This window comes from Hirundo rustica, chromosome 12, assembly GCF_015227805.2.
Source record: "Hirundo rustica isolate bHirRus1 chromosome 12, bHirRus1.pri.v3, whole genome shotgun sequence".
NCBI lineage: Eukaryota > Metazoa > Chordata > Aves > Passeriformes > Hirundinidae > Hirundo > Hirundo rustica.
In genome coordinates this window covers 6,362,916-6,382,651 of record NC_053461.1, presented here as the reverse complement: position 1 = coordinate 6,382,651, position 19,736 = coordinate 6,362,916, and the positions used below count along the sequence as shown (strand labels likewise).

General features: G+C 44.8%; 1 protein-coding gene across 3 annotated transcripts in view; it reads left to right on the top strand.

Annotated features, from left to right (window-relative positions):
- RBM6 (RNA binding motif protein 6) overlaps positions 1–19,736 on the top strand; it is a 59,768-nt gene that overhangs the window by 19,881 nt on the left and 20,151 nt on the right. For all 3 annotated transcript variants that reach the window (XM_040075920.2, XM_040075918.2, XM_040075919.2), the window contains exon 6: positions 2,553–2,626. In XM_040075920.2, the coding sequence (XP_039931854.1) occupies positions 2,553–2,626 (74 nt within the window). The remainder of the gene's footprint in view (positions 1–2,552; positions 2,627–19,736) is intronic.

Below are 19,736 nucleotides of genomic sequence, written 5' to 3'. Positions count from 1 at the left end.
GTAGTGAATTCCAGAACGCTGCGTCCCTCTGCGAGCCGACCACAAGAGTTGAACATCTGGCCTGGAGCTGCATTTCAGCAGGATGTGGAGCCCATAGTTATTGTTCTTGTACATGTTATTGCTGCTGTGTTGATGAGTTCGGTGGGGGAGAGCAGAGGTGGGGAAAGTACAGAAGGAGAAATGTGCTGGGCTTCCCCTTAACTGTATCCATGTAATGCTTGGAATGATCCTGTGGCGTTCCTCCAGGCATCTGAGCTTTTGTATCTCTGTATAACATTCAGCCTTGCACTCTCAGTTGTGTCATGTTGGATTAAATCCATGTCTAAACTACTCATTCCTTTCATGAGGACTGGGATGTAAGTGTCCTCTTATTGCAGAGCAAATAGAATGAAAACTTCTGCAATCACGCTTTGTGTCTCTCATGAGGTCTCCTACACATGGAAGTAAGACAGTGCTCTGATCTTGCCTTGCTGATTACAGCAGCTTTCAAAAATCCTCTCTGAAGGGGAATCAGGAGCCTTATGGGCTGACAAATATCATTCATGCAGCCCTTTTCTAAACAGAAGGGAAAGAAGTGACTCGGGAGTTCTGGATTTGAGTAAGGCTATAAAATGTACCACGTGAGGCTGCACACTGTGCATGGAGTAGCAGAGGTGTCTGCCCGGAACGCAGAGCAGTCTCCCAGCAAGGGGCAGCACTGCTTCTGGAGAGCAGCTGCCTTCTGCAGAGAGGAGAAGAACTCCTTCATTTTCAAAATGTAATCCGGTGTGGCTGCACTGCAGAGCAGAGTGGATGCTATGGGAACAGCTGGATCACTTTGGTTCTGTCAATCCTGCCAGCTGAAACCACACCTCTAGTTCCAGGTACCCTAGTTCCAGGTACCCACTTGATGTCGGAGTGTCAAGTGGCTTTAGCTGCCTTCCAGCACAGATGTTGTGCTGCTGGACGGCATCTTTCACTGAGCTGAACAGCACACAGATTGATAAATTTCTGTTTAGCGTAATTATATTCACTAAAATAATATGGGAAAGGGGATGAAATTCCTCTGTGAGGTGGAAGAGGTGCCAGATTCAAATCGGAGTCTTGTTATTAAAGGCAAAGGTGCAAAGTCAGGATTGTGTTGTTAGAACAGCATGCAGAGCGCTCCCAGAATTAAAAAAAAAAAAAAAAAAATCAGTAGGGTTTGATGATAAAACAATTTTATGTGGTCCTGTCTTTGATGTGGTAAAGTGAGAGAGAAGGAAAAACTAGAGAGTGCAGCAGATGTTCTTAGGCATAGGCTTGAGGGAGTTGGGGGCTCTTTTCCAGGAGGTTGGAATGCCTTGCCTGAGAGGAGCATGCATGGAGTTAGCTTTTCATGGAAGGTGAGGGGCTAAAGCAGTAGGAACCAGACACATACCTGGGCTGAAAATACCAGAGTTGAGATGTGCATCTTTAGTAGGAGGGAAGATGAACTCTTCACCTGTACAGCCAGGTGCCTAAAATGGCACAGATCACGCGCAGACCAGCCTTCCTCTCACTCCAAACCAGCCAAAAGAGCAGCAGCAGGAGGGAGCCAAGCCCTCTCCCTGCATATGCACATGTAAGGATACATGTGCATATGCACGTGATAATCTGGAAAGTATGTGCATATGCCCATGATAATCTGGAAAGTACTGGTTTGGAGTGTGGTGGCCTTGACACGTGAAGGGTGGGGTTGTGGCTTTAGGTTGTTCCTCAGCGCTCCAGTTCTTGGAGATGGTTTCAACATCAGGGATGGATCTTGAGTCGGTCTTAGATTCTGTAGTGTTCACTCTGCACTTTACTTTGGGACATAATATTTTGGTGCAGTTAACTGGAGTACACAGTTAAATCAGTGGGTCTCTTCTGCAGTGATCGAGATGACAGCTTTCCAGGGCATGAGAAGAGTAAAGGCTCTGTAGCTTCTTAAATCTAGACTTAAAGATCCCACACACTCTTGTTATGTGTGCAGTGACATCTGTACCAAAAAGAGAAAGCTGGAGTTCTCATTCCTGCTCAGCTGCACTTTTTCATAATGCAAAGGATAGGAGTTCAAAAAATAAGCAGGCATTGAAAGAAAAATAGCAAAGGCAAAGGGATTGTGTTAGTTCTTTCTGAAATATTGTCCAATTAAAATGCTGGCTATTCGTGTAAAATACATCTGCAGCAAGGTACTTGGAAATGATTTATCAACACTTACTTTGGAGAGTGCTGCCTCCAAGGTAGCACAAAATGTGAAACTGGCAATGGAAAGTCACTATGACTTAGAAAAAACAAACAGCAAAGCAATTATTTCTTGCCCTAAGAAAAGGTGTGTCTCTTACTGGGTTGGGTAAGGGAAAGTGGGAACACTACTATTAACATTCATGGTAAACTGCACGGTTAATCATCATCCAGCTAGTCCCTGGTTTCTTTCTTTTTCGTTCTGAGGTAGAGGGGTGGTGGCTAGAGGGCTTGTCATTGGAGGGAAAGGGAAATTGATTATTTAATGTGGCTTTCTTTGTGACAAGGCACTAACATGACTCCCGTCTGTATTTAAATGCTGTCCCCAGGTTACGACTATGGCTATGTCTGCGTGGAGTTTTCACTCTTGGAAGAGGCCATCGGATGCATGGAAGCCAACCAGGTTGCTTTACAATTCGGTCAATGCTGCTAGAAGATTTTTAATTTTTTTTTTTGGTGGGGTGGTGGAAAGCCAATGAGGTTTTTGTGAAGGAAGATCTGTTCTTGTATAATACACAACACCGTGGTTTAAATGTTGTTGTTACCAGAATCTTGTATCAGGCTTAGAAATGCCAGCGGGAAAGAGCTGCTGGACACCAGGTGGTCTGCCCTCCTCCCTGGTGTGTGTCAGCACACTGGCTGCAGTCAGAGGCTGGTGGCTGACAGACTCCTACTGCAGGTTTTGACCCTGCTGTTTTTGTAGTCACTGAAATGCAGTCGGGAAGAGCTGTGCTGGCAGTAAATGCTTCCCCCGGCTGTTGGTGCACACACACGTGCACATGTGACTGTCGGTGCATACCCTCGTGTGCAGCTCTGAGTCAGCTCTGACTTGAGTGCTCCACTTTGCCATATGCCTTATGTGTGGGAGAGATGCTTAATTGTGCATCTCCCTCATATCTATCCTGTCCTTTGGCAACCTGGAGCTGCAGACACAAGGACTACCCTTATGTGCAGTTGAGCCTGGTAAACCTGAACATTTCCAGCCCTTAAAAGTACAAAATGACTGAAATCCTCAAGAGGGGCCTTTCCTCTGACCTGGTATTTGAAGCTAGAGCTGTTGTCCCCTGTACAAGAGCAAGACACATAAAATTTGTTAGAAAAAACATAGATGCCCATCTCATACTGCCCTCCTTGTGCCTTGGAACTGCAAATGATGGATCCCTCAACAGAGCCAACTTCTGATCCCCCTTCCTTCACCATATCCTTTAAGTCTCCTCTTTGCTGCTTTCTTCCTTCTAATTTGCCTGAGTAAGGATCCATATCAATTATCTTAAGCCTTTTTACCTGAATCCTGGGTCTTGCTGTCACGGGAGGAGAGTTATGAGTCAGATTCAGAGCTGTGCATCTGCAAAAATGTACTTACAGTTAATGAGTCTTCACAGCTGGGGTTTCAAAGGTCCCACTAAGCACTCGCATTTGCCTCTATTTTCAGTTACAGAGGTATTGCAACTTACAAAAATGTTTTACAGAAATAATTCTGTTGCTGGGAAAGAGCCTGGCACATTCCCATCAAGGTGGTGGTGAGGAGCAGAGAGAAAGAAGGCTCCAGATTTAATTATTACTTTTACCATCAGTGACAACTTTTATTTCCCCTTCAGTGTTTCTACAATTCCCAATTTATTTTGTTGTCACTAGGAAATCTATAATTATAGATGACACTGCTTTTAACCAAATGCCTCTCCATATTCTCTCCACCATTCTGCTCACATGAAATATCTTCCTATGCAAGAGCAATTCCCAAGTATCTGGGAATTTGGGAATCCCTCTTTTTCTGGTTGTTGATGCCTGCTCTGCCCTTTCTCACATTTGGAGTATATAGAATTAGGCAGGTGTTTTAACTTGATCAGGTTTGGTCCATTGCTACAGCAGAGAGCCTGTAGGCACCGATCCTTAAACTGAATTGAGTGCCTGCAGGTGCCCAGTAAATCACTGCACACACATGCAAAGGAAGAAGCTCTGGCTGATGTTCCACTGCTGCTTACAGTGACCTCCCCAGCATCACTTGCAGCAGTCATTCAGGCTGGGGAGTGTTTTCCTGTGCTTCTCTTCCCTGCTGCTGACAGGAGTTGAGGTCCCAGCCATACACATGTGGGATGTGCTAAAAACAGGGCATGAAAGACTTCCAGTTTTCTGCCTGCTATACCTGGCTGTGTGCATGTGCAGAGGAAAGCTGGAAGATGGAGTGCTTGGAAGGGATCATCTCCCAGGCCTCTATATGCCAATCTTCATCATGTTTTAGTACACCTGCTGTAGATAGTAATTAGAGAAGTTAGAAATGTGCAGTTTGGGATGACCCAAGCTACATGGTCAGGAGAGCTGTAACTTCTGGCTTGCTCCATGTAGGTTAACTTGTCTAATCTGCTTTTGATTGAACATAAAAAAGAGCACTTCTAATTACCAGGAAAAAATCCCCTAGCAATACTTGTACCTGACATGCTGCAAAGGAAGTAGGTGACTTTAAAATTCTCAGTAAGAGAGAAATAGTGATCTTCAGAAAGGGGTTACGAATTTTCCCTAAGGAATAAATATTCCACTTCGATGACCACCAGGGTAGAGTTGCAAGATCATCTCCTTAGACTGACAGCATGCATTTTTGCAAGCTTCAAAACTAAAAACCTGTGTTAGCTAAGACACAGATTCTTTGATAGTTCAGTTATTTTCAGAAGGTTATCAACTGTCCCTGTCAAATTCAGTCACTTGTGAGAGCATAAATAGCAAGTGACATGCTGGTCCCTCACTAGTCAACCTGCCTCTTTCTCAGGCATCTGCAGGCTGGGAATAAATAGCTTGTGCAAAACCAGCATTTCTGATGCTTTTTGATGCCTGTTGAATTGCCCCTGCCTGAAGAACAAGTTGCTACATCCCTATATTGTATCATTCTGTTATTGTGAACACACACCAGCACCCACTTAAGGTCATTGTCAGACTTGCAAACTACAGATTTACCAGGTTCAACTCCCTCCATTCAGTAAATCTTAGTATGTGTATGTGACTGCTGAGATTTGAGGGGGCTTTTCTGTTACATATATTGTGATAAGGAAACACTCGTATTCTGTGTTCGCCTAATTTTGCAGGAGTTTCATTCCATGTGTATTAACTGCCACCGCTAAAATAATAACAGGCCCCTTGTTAATTGCTTTGACTTGTTGATTGTTGCATTGGCAACTTATTCCAGTGCCAAGGTCCCACCTAACATGCGTGGAAGGTGCTGGGTCACAGTTATTCCCGGCGTGGAGGTGCTGGGCACAGGGCTGGATGAGTGAGGTGCCAGAGGCTCTCCTCACTGGCTTTGCAGGGTTCTGCCCCAGCAGGTCAGATGAGCTGTTGATTTGTTGTGCAGAGCCTAGATCCAGCCCCTGTAGCAGCCTCATGGTTGGTGATGCTCCTGGTGGCCTTTTGTTTCACGGTGGCTGTCACTTGAGTTGTGTGAGACCTGTTTTCTGTCTGCAGTGAGCTGCTTTTCTGGTGGGGAGAGAGTTATTTTGAATGGAAGATGGGGTTTCTGTCTGCTACGTTGCAGACAGATAATTTTCTCTCCCTTATTCTAATTTTTGAAAGGGTATGTTGTGGCATTTGGCGTTTCTTTGGCGTAACCCCTGGTGTAGTAGGGTTCGTGTCTGAGGGCACCAGGTTGGCTTCTTGGAGGCAACTTTGGGAATACATCCCATGGCTGCTCTTGTCCATAGGCATGGGATCTTTTTGCATTGCACCTCATCTCAGAAGAGAACAGATATAATGAGCGTGTTACATGGTGTGAGACAGGTGGGAAATGAAGTACCCTTTGTGTACTGTTGTGTGTCATAAAGGCAGGAGGAGGAGAAATGGAAGGAGCCTGTCTGTCTCTGCTGCTTGCATATTTTACTGTTTTCACTGAGATGGAGCTGGTTGTTTACATATGGAAGCAAGAGGGGTTTTTTGAGCTCTGGCGTAAATGATTGTCTCAACTGACTCTGTGGTATTGTCTCCAAATCGGCTCAGGCCTCAAACTTAGCAACACTGGCTGCATGAATATTTCCTAGCTTTTGTTGCTAGTAACTAACAACTTTGCAATCCTTTCCTCCTATTTCTTAAGAAAGGGGGGAATAGGAGAGCTATAGCATGAACTTTTGAAACTGCATACACTGTACATTATTGAGCAGGTCTCCAGGCATGTGCTGGGGTGGTTGTTCAAGACTTGCTCTTGTGCCTTCCTGCACTGAGGCCAGCACTTGTCAGAGCAGTTTCCCTGCAGTGCTGTTTTGGTTCAGCTTGCTGAGCACACCAATGTCTCCCACACCCTGCTTGTTTTTTACTGGAGGGTAAGAGGGATTCTTACTGGAATTTGTGGGTGCTCACTTGAACATGTCCCACCCCTGTGCAACTAGAAACATCAGCTGTGTGTTTCTCCTGCTCTGAGCCTATTCCCCTGCATCCATTCACTGCAGGGCCTTTCTGTATTCTGTGTGAACAGAGCTTCTGGTGCGGATCAGATTTCACAGGCTTTTCACTGTAGCTGTTGGTGTTAAAATCCGCAAGATGCTGCGACAAGCAGGCAAAGCTTAGGACTTTCTGTCCTGAAAACATTTGCAGTAACAAGCCACAACTCCGTGTGGCTTCCCAATTAAATAAAGAAGGAGCATGTGCTTATCCTGAGAATGGAACTTCTCCTGTGACCTGTAGTCTTGGAGTATTTATTGAAGCCTGTGGTATAGGGAGTGTGTTGCAGTTTGTAAGAGAAAATGTGTGTCCAACCATCAAAACCAGTTGCTTTCCTTTCGGTAGAATGTGCCTAATTGTGGAGTCTGGAATTTTTTTTTCCTAGAATCTGCCAGATTCCCCCTATAATGGAAGGTGACACCTGCCTCAAATGGATATTCACAGGCTGTCTAGTATCTATCATTTATTCACTTAACAATGATACTCTGTCTCTATAGCTTTAACCTGCAGTTAAAGGTGGTTGTGGCATGTCCACAAATACACTGAAACCCATTTGTGTGTTAGGCTAAGGGTGCTGGAGATGGCCTTGCTTCTGATCTGTCCTCCTTGGATCCACACCTGGCATTATCTCCTGCTTTTCTTGTTGTATATTAGGTGTGTGGATTTTGCTCAGGTTGTATCATTAGCACACCTCTTTTTCCCTTGCTCTGCCTCAACCCCATGAAACCTGTTCTGCTTTTGACTGCGTGGATTTCTAGAACCTGCTTTTGGAGTCTTCCACTTCAAGTGATGGAAAGGCTTGTGTACCTAAGAGTTTCTTCCGTAAATGTCCTAATGGTTTGGGAAACATGCACATTGTGGAGGAATTTTTATGAGCCACCTGACCTATGGAAAGTTCTCTCCACAGGCTAGTGGATGAGTGGATTTCCAGGCAGCAGAGCTGATTTGGGTTCCTTTGTATCTGATTCAGTGTGTGACCTTGTCATGAGTTCACCCTGGTCTTCCATCACAGAGGCTTGACATGTTGAGTCAATAATTTTTTCATTCCCTCTTGTGTCTCACTAATCACCGCATTGTACCGCCTTTAACTGGAGTTGTAAGCTTTTGAGATCAGTGTGGAAGCCTGCAGTGGGAAGCTCCTGGAGCTGGGCAGACATTTGCCTGTGAATAAGCAGTTGGATCTGCCTGCAGTGACCTGTGACAGGGCTGGGTGCGTGGGTGCACGTGTGTGTATCCTGCAGTGAAGCTGTGATAAATGCACTGCCTCTTTGGAAGGACTGGCTTAATCTCTGTGTTCTGCAGAGACCTTCCATGTGCAGAGAAGGGTGGCTTTTGTTGTAACATGTAACTGCTAAAAAGTACTGAAAATATTTCTCTGGACCTTTTTCTCTTCTGTCTTCTCAACATCTTCTGTCATCTCAGCTCTCAGAGCCGTGTGAATACTCTTAGTCCCTCTTCCTTTGGCACAGAAGGTTGTAAGAGATCTTCTGCCAGAGACTTCACACACTCTTCCTTTCAGCCAATAGTAGCTTCCCATCAATGTGTTTTCTCCAGCCCTACCCAGATAAAAAAACTACAACCTCCGTCTTGGCAGTTCTGTCCTGCCTTGCCTCGAGGGGCAAACCATGCTATCCAATGTGTTTTAAAATAAGTTCACTTTTCACTAGGAGAGTTGTGAAGCTGCATCTTCTTGCTCTACTTGTGTGATTCCCAGCTTGCCATGTCCCTCCACCTCCCTGCTCGGATTCCAAAATCCTGTCTTCCTTTTTCCTTCTCACCTTACCCATGTGGTGGAAACTGTATGTGCTTGCTGTTGCTGAACTGCTGCTCTGCATTGGGATTGTCCCAGAGGACATATTCTGGGTGAGCTGGCTGGAGCGTGCAGCACATGCTTAAGTGGGACTTCCTCAGTGTCTCTGATTGCTGCTGGGCATGTGTGGCCCAGCAGGGTTATCTCAGGACTCAAATATTGCTGTATATTACAGAATTATCTATTCTGTGTGCTGAGGTTGGCTTGGGCTGCTGTATAAATAGGTTGTTTCATATAAAGCATCACTCCCTACCCTTCTCTAAAATGAAACTGCTCTCCCTCCTGGCCCCTGCATTTCTGTTCTGGTGATGGGTTTGTTGGAATTTTTGCCCATTGACATTAACAAATCTGTGTGATGATGTAACTCTGAAATAACCATTATTTCCCTACAGATTATAAACATCTTATTCATCAAGTTGTTCTCTGTTGGATTAGATGTTCTGTTTGCTATGTCAGGAGCTGGAGGGAACAGTTGTGATTTCCTGAAATTTGTTTAAATAACTTGATCTGTGAGTGATTGACAAGATAAGTGTCGAGTCCTCTGGTTGATTGGCTGTGTGATCTGGTATATCAGTACTTGTGCTGCATCGCTCACAGCTGCTGGGCAGGAAAAGGTTGGATATTCCCTGCGCTGGTGGCTCCAAGTGAGGAACCACCATGGGACAGCCAGACCTTTGGTCATGCTCAGCACCACTGATGCTGTAAAAACGGTACTTGGAAACTTCTGCTCGTGCATGCAATGTGCAGCGTGTACCATGGATAAGTCTGCTTCTGTCCTTTCCATCGGGCTAAAGTTGTGTTGTAGAGGACTCATTGGCAGAGCATTACCTAAGAAGTAGCTTTGGTTTGGTCATTTTCAGTCCTCGAAGCATTTTCCTGAGTGATGAGGCATCTGGAACACTCATCCTTTGAGTTCGTTTCTAGGTGAGATCTTGCCTTGAGCTAGGAAAGATTTGAAGTAATCTTTGCATCATGGGCAGGATACAGATGGCACCCGGTCTCTGTAGCTGTCAGTTCCTCTCCTCCTAATGTGTTAATGGAATAACTGTGCACCAGTGGGGAAACCTTAGTCATAAATTGTGCTATATATGCTACACATAGGTGCAGTTTCACCTTAAAACAAAGAGCGATGGTTTGCTGCTGGCTGCTCTTTCTCACAGGCTGTACGTTTTTTATTGTGTTTGCGCTCACATCATTAGTTGATTTTCTGTGAAGATCTGTAGAAACTCTATATAAATAACTTTTGTGTAACCATTTTGAAGGTATGTACTTCGTAGCCTCAGAGTGTTTCAAAAGAACATGGTAAATCAGATGTAGGACAGATTGTGTGGGGCTGCAGTTGATAGATTGTGTATATGGTCAGAAGGGGATTTTGGATTAGGATGTAAAATCCCTTCATCAAGCTCCTATATGAAAGTAGTAGGACTCATGCCATTAATTTGCTTTGATGCTTTTGAAGTCATGCTTTAAGTAAGCTGGTGACTAACCAAACTGCAGCTGCGCTCTCAGAAATTCCCTCTGTACTCTTAGAAATGGACTGTGGTGCTTAGAAGTGGTGCTCGTGGTGCGACTGAAGTGTCTCAGGGGAGATGAGCAGGCAGTGAGAGGGAAATGTCTGTATGGGTTCAGTCATGATTCAAGACATCTCAGTGAATACACCACAACTTTCATTTCCAGAGTGAGACCATTTTTTGTCACGGTTTTGCCATAATGTTTTGCACAGGACCCGTCACTGAGAACGAGGTGACATAAATTGTTGGTCTGAGTCCAATGAGTCCTCAGCCCAATTCCAGCAATGTCGAGGGGAACACCAGATATGTTTTACAAGCATATGAGCCAGATTATAATGCTAGGACTCCATCTGGACTGTTTTGATAAGTGGGAGCACACCAGAATGTTGCAGTTTTCACTTGATGAGTCGTTTTTGTGAGCTTCAGCCTCAGAACTGTTCGTTCATGCTTTTGTGCTATCTTAGCAGTGATTGCTTTTCCGTTACTTGATGCACTGTTGGTGTTGGATTGCTGGAGCAGGAAGGTAAAGTGTTGACTCCAGAGGCGGAAAAAAAAGTTGAACTGCTCCCTAGGGTTAAGGAAGAAAGCAGAACTGCTGTTTCCTTCTCTTCAAAGAAATGGTCTACCTACAGTTAATGTATGTTTTTTGTGTATCTATGGTTTTGATAGAGAGAGAGAGAGCTGGATTCCATTCAGATGTGGGGTTTAGACTGTTTTCTTCCCATCTGAGTTTGTATTAGACCTTTTCAACTTAAATAACGGAAGTTTGGCTACCTGGAATTCATTCAAAAGGAGTACATTGCATTTTGCTGTTTTCTGCTCGGGTTGTGAGATTTACATGAGTAAAATATTAAATTCTGATTCAAGTTTGAAGATGCCAGATCAAAGCTCTGGCAGTCAGCAACTTTTATTTGTGAATTTCTGTTTCCATTTGAGTGCAACTGGGTTGTTAATGTTCTTGTCCAGAAATGAAATTATTACAGTGGAAAATGGGGGCGACACGCCTAAGTGGGCTGTTGTGTCATTATCCATCAATCACAGGCAACAAGGAAACAGGTATTTAACACAGGAGGATGTGGAGTTATTATCCACCCCATTCCCCTGCAAGCCACAGGGTACCTTCTAGACTCTTATTAAAGCTTTAATACCTACAGAGAGTACAAGAAAGGCTGTGTGCTGCAAGATCAGCGATCAGGAGTTTTGCTGTCACTCTGCATCTGTGCAGGACCAGGAAACACATGAGGTGGAAGAGCACTGAGAGTGCTGGCAGGCAAAATCCCTCTGCACTGCAAAGGAAAAGCACCAACTTCCCCAATCCTCTCAAATAAGGGGGAGAATTTCTTCTTCCGTCATATCAGGGAACCTGTGAATGGGACTGCCACTGACAGGTCCTCAGTAACACTGTGTGACCAACTTAGTGAATCCTGGCTACAATTGCTCCCAGAAGAGGGTTGTGTGGGAAAATCTTGGAGCTGTTTCGTACAAGGAGACGTGGGATGGAGGTGGAAAGTTCTTCCTGGCTTCTGCAGAACAAAAGCTATCAGATCTAAAGGAGCATTCTGCCTGAAGGTTTATTTTGTGGTGCTGTTGCACTGTGTATGTGTTGATAGGTACCAGATGTTGCATCCAAGTGTCCTCCTACATCTCCATCGCTTCAGGCCACCTATAAGCTCAGTTGTGCCTTCCACAGGATGAACAAACAGCTTCTGAAGGACAAGGGTCTAAAATCAAGTCTGTCATGTAAGGAATTACATTTTTAATGAGGGTCAGAACAATGAAGCTGTAAACATAAGATTTAAGTATTTAAAACTCTGAAACTGTCTTTAGAGCAAGAGAATGAAAGTAATTCTCTCCTGTTTTCATAGACAACAGGGGAAATCTTAGTTTTTTGTGATGTACAGTCCATGTCTAACCAGGAAATTAGCAATATTCAGATGGGCTTCATGAACCAGATTTGAGCCAGGATGGCATTTAAAGCCCAAGCAAACATTTGATGTACTTTTCCATCAAGGATCTCAGGAGCAGATTTAACAGAGAAAGTAATTTTAAGTCTTAAGAATCCCAAGGTGTATTTTCATACACTTAATACCAGGTTGAAAAATCTCACTAAGAAGCTTTCTCACTGTGCAAAGCTGTACATTAATGATATGATGACTAAGTTATTTTACTGTTTATAGCCCTAAGTTTTTGAAAGCCTGATTGATTTTTCCCAACCTGTGATATTACTGGAGAAGAGTGCTGAGGTGGTTTGGGTTTTTTCCCCCTGACAAGCTGTTGTTCTGTGCCTGGTTCATGTGGAACTGGTGTGTCCACTGCCTTCTCTGTCCATTCTGTTAGCTCCTCTCTTTTTCTTCCTTCCAGTCTGTACTGGGCACATCACTAAATGTAAGAAGTGAATTCCAGAGAGTTTCACAGATACCTGCTGATGACAGGCAGATGATTGATCCATCTGCTTCTAAGAGGAGCAGCTGAAAGCATCACCTCTCTGGTGCTCCAGTGCTTGCTGCAGAGAGCTGAGCAACACACATGGAGCTGCAGACAGTGCCCTGTGCTTGCCTGCCCTCGGTCTGCACAGGCCAGTCTCTGTCCTGAGCCACCAGGTATTAAATCCCCAGGTATTAAAGTCCCACAGGGGGTTCAAATGACGAATCTAAGCCACCCACTACTGTGCAGCTTATCTGACAATTTAAAGAGATGAGATGTCTGTGCATGCTGTTTCCCCTTCCCAATCCCTTAGGAATTCAGCTGTGCTGAGGCACTTCTGACACAACAGGGAACTGTGTTCTTTTCCTTCCTTGGTGTCAGGGTTATCAGAGGGACTGCTGTCCTGCACTCACCTCTCTGGCTCTGCTCTCCCAAAGTGCTGAGGTCAGCCACCAGAGAGAGCCTTGGAGGCTGGAGAGTCATTACTTCTGCACCTTGACAAGGCACTAAATTCCTTTCTTCAATAGTTCTGGGAACTGACCAGGAAGGAACAATCCGAATTTACCTCTGGACTTCATGCAGTGCAGTTGCCTGAATGAGCATCTTAAACCTCAGTGTCCCGCAAAAGGAAAAGGTGCTGGGTCCCACAGGGAGCTGTGACACCCACCAGTGTTACATTGCACCTGGGCCAGGCTGCCAGGGAAAAATCATTTCCCTCCATAGGGCTTGGGTAACTGTTCTCATGCTGTGTCAGGTTCCCTGACAAATACTGACCCAAGAGGTTAAAGCAGCTGTTTTCCAAATCAGTTCCTAAGAAGAGCTCAGGAGGCAGCATCTGCTCAGACACAGAAATCTGTACAGGTGCCAGCCTGAAGATGGGCCAGCTGCCTTGAGGTTCTGTGCAGGTGTGACCATTAAGGATATGGATATAGCTTTTGGGCATGCCACCTCAAGGTCACAGTGATGTGCTGGGAATCATCACTGGGATGACACAGGTAAGTGTTGCACTGCTGGTGGCAAATGGCAGGGCCCTTGCCCTGTGGGCAGTGTCTGACACTGGGAATTCTGGAATATTGAGAAATGATGTCTCGAGGAATAAAACCCTCTTTTCTTCAGAGATACTTCCCAGGGTTTTGGGGTCTTTTCCTTTCAGCAGAGACTGTCCTGCAGGGAGCTTTCCTGAGCACTGGCTGCAGAGAAGGCAGTGCCAGGGAATGCTTCAAGTGCCTGAGAATGGAGTTTGGAGGTGTGTCTGGAGGAGCCTCTGGAGCACGCCCTTCCCCACTACAGTTGGTGTGTTCTTAGCGAACATTTGCTGCTGCCCTTGAACAGAACACCTTGAGTTCTGTTCACTATGCAGGTGTTGGAATTGGTGTGCAATCCCACAGGCACATGCTCCTGTAGAAGAACATGTGTTGTTGGTGTGTGGGGTTTTCAAATGCTTAATTAAACAGCTTGAATTGTTGTAGTGGTTTCACGTTCACTAAATTCTGGTCTTAGTACTCACTCTTTCTGTGGGAGAGAGACTAGGAGAAAAACAAAGCACGCTCAACTTTAAAAGTGAACAAATAGTTTTATTAACACACACTAAAAGAACAGAAAAAGAAAGTTGGAAAAAAAACTAAACCAGAATGAAACTCCAAAAACACTCTTCTCTCCCCTTACAAACTCTTCACTTTCTTACAAAACAACATAAAGAGACAAAACTTGTAATTTTCAGTCAGTTTCACTATCTGACAATAGTCTTTCATCAGTTCTTTAGGGGAAGAGTCTCTCTTAGAGTCACGGATCCCACTGACAACCTAGAACAGTTCTCTTATGGGTTTTTTAACTGTCACAAAAACAGCTGCCTGGGGAAACCTGCCTTTGTGACCCCTCGCATTAGCAGTTCCCAAGCTGCTTATGGGTCATGGGTCTTAGACTTTTGTATATTGGGGTGTCACCTTTTAAAGATGAATAACTCCAGAGCAAAGGATTTTTCATCTCAAGGTACAGAGATATCTTCTCACTTCCTCACTGGCACAGAGGGCTTCTCATCTTTATCTCTGTTCAGGTGTCTTATAGGATTAATATTACTTAGTCCATCACAAACACCTTTGCTCAAATCTACACACAAATCGAAACAATCATCTCCCCAAATGCATATCTTTCCCATGATTTAAAGGAATGATCTAAATACAAAGTTCATTTCCATGGCTCAAGTAAGAATGGAACAACCAACTCTTCAACCCTCTGTCCCAATAGTTTTTTCACTCTTGCTCTACTGACTTTGTGCTGTTTTTTTCTTTATGTTCACTCTGTCCTTTCTTACTCTTTCAGAGAAGGGCTAAGCTCTGTAAGCTTCAGGTTGCCAGGAAAGGGTTAAATCTGCTCAGAGTCTTTGTCTCTGTGCTGGTGAGGGAGGAAGAACTCACAGAAACATCAGAGATCAGAGCACCCTGACAGTCCGGAATCACAAAAAACCCAGGAGGATCATAAATGCCTTCTCAGCCCACCCCTCGGTGTAAATCGGGGCAGCCTCAGCCCAATTGGTGCCCATAACTCTTATCATGGACCCAGCAGAGATCTCTCCCTGTGCCAGGAAGTTTGGAGAAAGCAGTTGTTGTAAAGCAGCGACCTCTCCTTCCCCCTCCCACCTGTGATCAGACGGAATCCTGCCTGGCCTCAGGCCAGCTCCCCCCAGAAGGGGACAGCAGCAGGCCCAGCTCGATGTTACCTGTCTCTCTCTGGCCAAAGGAAAGAAGAAAAAGGCTCCACCTACAGGAAATCAAAAGGTTTTATATGGTACTGCCCAAAGTCGTAGCCAACAATTTTCAGTGGTCAGAACAGATGCCAGTATTCCAACCAACCCTCTGATAGGTCCCTGTCTTTTCTAAAGCAATTCCCAGGTCCTGACCTGGAGAATTATTCTACATTCTTCTATAACTAAAAAACCAAACTGTACTAACCCATGACAATTGTCTAGCAATGAATTTACCCCTTCAAGGCAGAGCTTTCCAGCCTCACTTTTTTTCCACCATGACTTTGAACTGGGATTGCTCTTTAGGGTTTTGATATTTCTGCTTCAAACCTATGATTAAGGTGCTGGGTGTTTCCTCATTGTTTCCCAGTTTCCTTATGGCCATTGCTAATTGCAAAGTATCCCTGAGGGAGGTGCGCAGGAAGGTCCTGGACTGCAGTAGTTCTTTGTGCTAATGTGCTTAAGCTTTATATTGTTTAACAGTGAGATGGGATGAGATAACCTTTCAGGAAAATGGTGGCCATGTAAAAAAAAAAAGAAAAAAAAAAAAAAAAGAAATCTGTCCAGGCAGTGGAGCAGCATTTTGGAGAGAGAAGGGAAGTCCCTGTGTCGGGAGAGGAGGGGGGTCTGTGAAGCAGCTGTTATTCAAACATTGTCTGTGCAGTAGCCCATGATAAGGAATATTGATGAGGCAGAGCCATGTGGGTACTTCCCGAGAGCCATCAATGAATAATGATACTCAACATGCTAAATATTTAAACACTTGTAAGTTTTGATCGTTTAAGTATATTTTTCAAATAGAGAATTCAACCTGACTGATACTTTTCTGAGAATGAAAGTGAGTGTTTGACTTAGAATCATTTAGGTTGGAAAAGACTGTTAAGATCAAGTCCAGCTGTTAAATTCACATGCATGGCCTCCTCCTCTTTCCTCATTATAAGGCCTTAACCATCCATGCTTCTCTTTAGCTGTGGAGTGGAAGCACAGCCAGTAACACCAGAGCACAGAACTTGTCCCTCTTTGAGCTGTTGTCCCCAGATCTCCACTGTCTGGACTCTAGAAATCTTCTAACTCCTTCATGCTGTAAAAGAAAGGCTTTCATTTTAAAATTTCCACTTTTTTCCCGGTGATCCTATAAGCTGATCTGCAAAGGTGTCCTCTTCAGAAGAGTGAGGGAAGCTGGAGGTCGGCATTAGGCAGGCAGAGATGCATTAGGCCTTGAGTGGCACGTGAAAGTCCACTTGGCTTCACTGGATCAAAGAAAATTTTCAGCTCTATTGAAATCTTCTTAAAAGAGTGAAATGCAGAAGCTATTCCTATCACCTGCTGCCCAAAGCTGGCCCTTGAGCACGTGAGGTCCTGAGCACATTGTGTGTTTTCCCCAGCTCCGGCGCATCGCTGTTATCCTTCCTGGAGCTGTGACTGGGAGCTTGCCTGTGCCCGTCGTTTTGGTGCTCTCAGAGCAGGGCTGAGAGTGCTGACAAGCAAAGCAGATGCTGTGTTTAAAAGATAAGCACTTTGAGAGTCCTAACTTGGAACTGGAGTTCAAAATTCAGGCATTAAAATGTAGAGAGCTGGCATAGTCTGAAAAGCAATTACTGTGTGTATTTGCGAAAAGGGTATCAGTGGGGGGAGGTGAGCTGTAGAAAGATACTGGGACTTGCTTAAAAAGAGTATGGCTGGTATCCAGGGAATTTAGAAACCGTAGGAAGAAAACTGGAGGTGTCTTAGCAGGCTAGCTGGGGTGTCTGTGGAAATAAAGTACTTAAAGGATGCAGACTGGCACCTTCTGCTGAAGGACAAATGGCCTGGATAACCAGGCAGGAGGGGAGGCCTGAGGGGGGAGCAAGTCTATATGGAAGCTTATGTGGCATAGTGCATGGTCCCAGTGCTAGTGGGTAATGGGCTTTGAATAAAAGGACTTTGAAAAAGAGGTACCAGGAGCTATCTGGGATAAAATAATCCTTATAGAGCATCTTAATCTGTTACATTTAGCTACTGAATCTTTAGGACTCTCTCAGTTATCTTCCTAATGCCTCAGTTCTGTTAGTGCCAGTTTTGTTTAACCTGCCCATCACTGGTGTGCCTGAAGCAGTGTTCTGTCAGCTCAGGATGGATGGTGATACCTTTGGGCTCTCACTCTCAGGCCTCCCCTGCCCTTAAGACCAGGAGCCCTGAGCATGCCATGCTGGTTAACCTTGGATCACTGTTGAAATAAATGCCTTATTGCTAAATGCTTCAAGGTGATGCCACATGCTTTTCAGCTCTGTAACGTCTCTGATGCCCAAGGGCCAAATATCCTGCTCTTTGGGTGACCACTAACACAGTGTTTGTGTTGCCAGTTGTCATCTCAGTGTTAGTCTTGATGGAAATCTGTAATAATAGCACACAGCAAAGTTGTTTGGATCAATTTGGCGAGGTAACAATTCCTCAGGGGTCCACCACTTTTCAAACCATCCTTTTCATCTGTCTTGAATCTTCTGCCTTGGCTGTCAGCCACTTAGCAGTAGAGTGCTGGACACACTGCTAGATCAGGCCAATAAAAAGAGATCCCTGAGCTGCAACTGGTTTGAGAGCTCAAGAAAGAGGCTGAGCACCTTGAGGAAAATCCTGCCTCCTGAGGAATTTGCTTGTAGTTACTCTTGCTGTAGGAAATGCCAGATTGCTGCAGTCCCCTGCAGCAGCCTGGATTGTTCTGGTTGATTCAGCTCCATGTCATGCTCCATTTTCTAACTGTTTCTAACTGTTCTATCTAACATACAGATGGATTGTGGTTTGTGGGTTCACAGCTTTTCTCATCTGCTTTTTGTCAGAGGTAAGCAGATGTATTGCCTGTTGCTCTGTGCAGTTGAGTCTCTTGTACAGCAGCTGCTGATGAGTTCGGAGATAAAAACTTCAGCATATGGAAAACGGGATGAGAAGCCAGTTTCTGTGGCTGAGATGATCTTGTTCTGAAATATATCCTGGTGGTCTCTTATCCTCCCAGGTGTTGGCCCTCTGCTTTGTCCCAGGAAGGTGCTGCCTCCTCAGTTCCAGGAGCAGCTGGGGACAGTTAGGGAGACCTTGGGTGTTTGACCTCACCTGCCTGCCTAATTTGAAGGTGGATGCTGTCAGGGAGAAGAGAACCCTGTGCTCTCCCTGCCAGCTCCCACTCAGCCTCTGCATGGTGCATGCCAGTGGAATAGGATGCCATTACATAACTTGCATTGTGTGGCGGTTGGGGGTTGTTAAATCTGCATTTCTAATCCATACTCAAATAGGAGCAGAGCCTGAAAGCGTTCTGATTTGCAGTTCCAATGAGATCACCTGGCTTGTGCTGTCAGCCCTTTGTCTCCTGTGCTGTGCCATCCAGTGCATTTGGAGGCCAGGGCTGGAATATACTCTGAGGATGCTAAGAGCTTTTTATTCTGGGAAGTGCTGCTGGAACCAGGAGCATCCACTGCATTCCCAGACTGCCTCCCGGGGTAGTGTCTGAGCATTCCCAAGGCAATAAACACTTGTCGCTAATCATTTTAAATAATTTTTAAATGACGGATGTATACTGATTTTTGAATAACCATCCTAATTATAGTAAATATGCATAAGAGGGCTGAATTAACATCATATAAACAAGGTTAGTTCTGGTATGTTAATGTGACTGCTTTGCTGTGCTGTCCTTAAGCATTCTTTCATCATAATCTTCATATGCAGTTTTTATCTGTTTACAAATGGTATTTTCAGTTAATTTTTGTCATGTTGAACTACATGAGTTTTCCAGCTTGGTTATTACTCAGCAAGAAGGATACTTGAACCTTTCAGTTCATGGTATAGATATTTTCCATTTAATCAGACCACAAACAATATGAGGAAATAATTAGCTGACGTGGTGTTTGGTTTGTGCGTGAGCCAGCTGCCAAAGGGGATCTGAAGATGGTTCACTTGTGGTGTAGGCACCTCCTGCACTGCCTTGGGGTTGAAGCCAAGAAGAAAAGTTTGGTTTATTAATCCTTGTGGATTTGGGTGCTTGGTGGCTTGGTTCTGTTCCAAACCTGATGTGTGCCGCCTCAGGTGTGTCATCTGTGGAGGTGAGACTGACAATTGCTGTTCCACTAAGTCAGGCACTCATGGTCTTCCTTGTGACCAGGGATAGTGGCACCCTGGATGGATGGCTGTTGCCACCCCCCCTGGAAGAGCTGGAGCACATTCCTCCACAGCAATCCATGGTGGTGTTGCTTGCTGCATCCACATCTCTGTGTGGTTTCGCAGTCCCACTTGGAGCCGCTGAAGCATGACCTGTGGGGTGGAAATACTTGGAGCACTGTCAGCTCCAGTTGTTTGGAGGCTCCAAAGTGAAATTTTACTGAAGGTTTTAGTGTTTGGATATATTCAGTTAAAGCAGGAGCCTGGTTTGATTTGAGGGAGTGGCCATGTCCGAGAGCTCTCCTTCCACATTTCCAATTTTCTAGGTCACTCTTGGATGCTCTAATTCTTTTCAGAGAAACAGTTAGCAAATCTTTGACACTGATGATTTGTATCCTGTCATCTCAGTCTTGAGAGCAAAGAGATACTTTTTTGGCAAGTTCTCCCCCTCCTCAACCCCCAGTCATCATCATTAAAAGGCTGTCAACAAGCG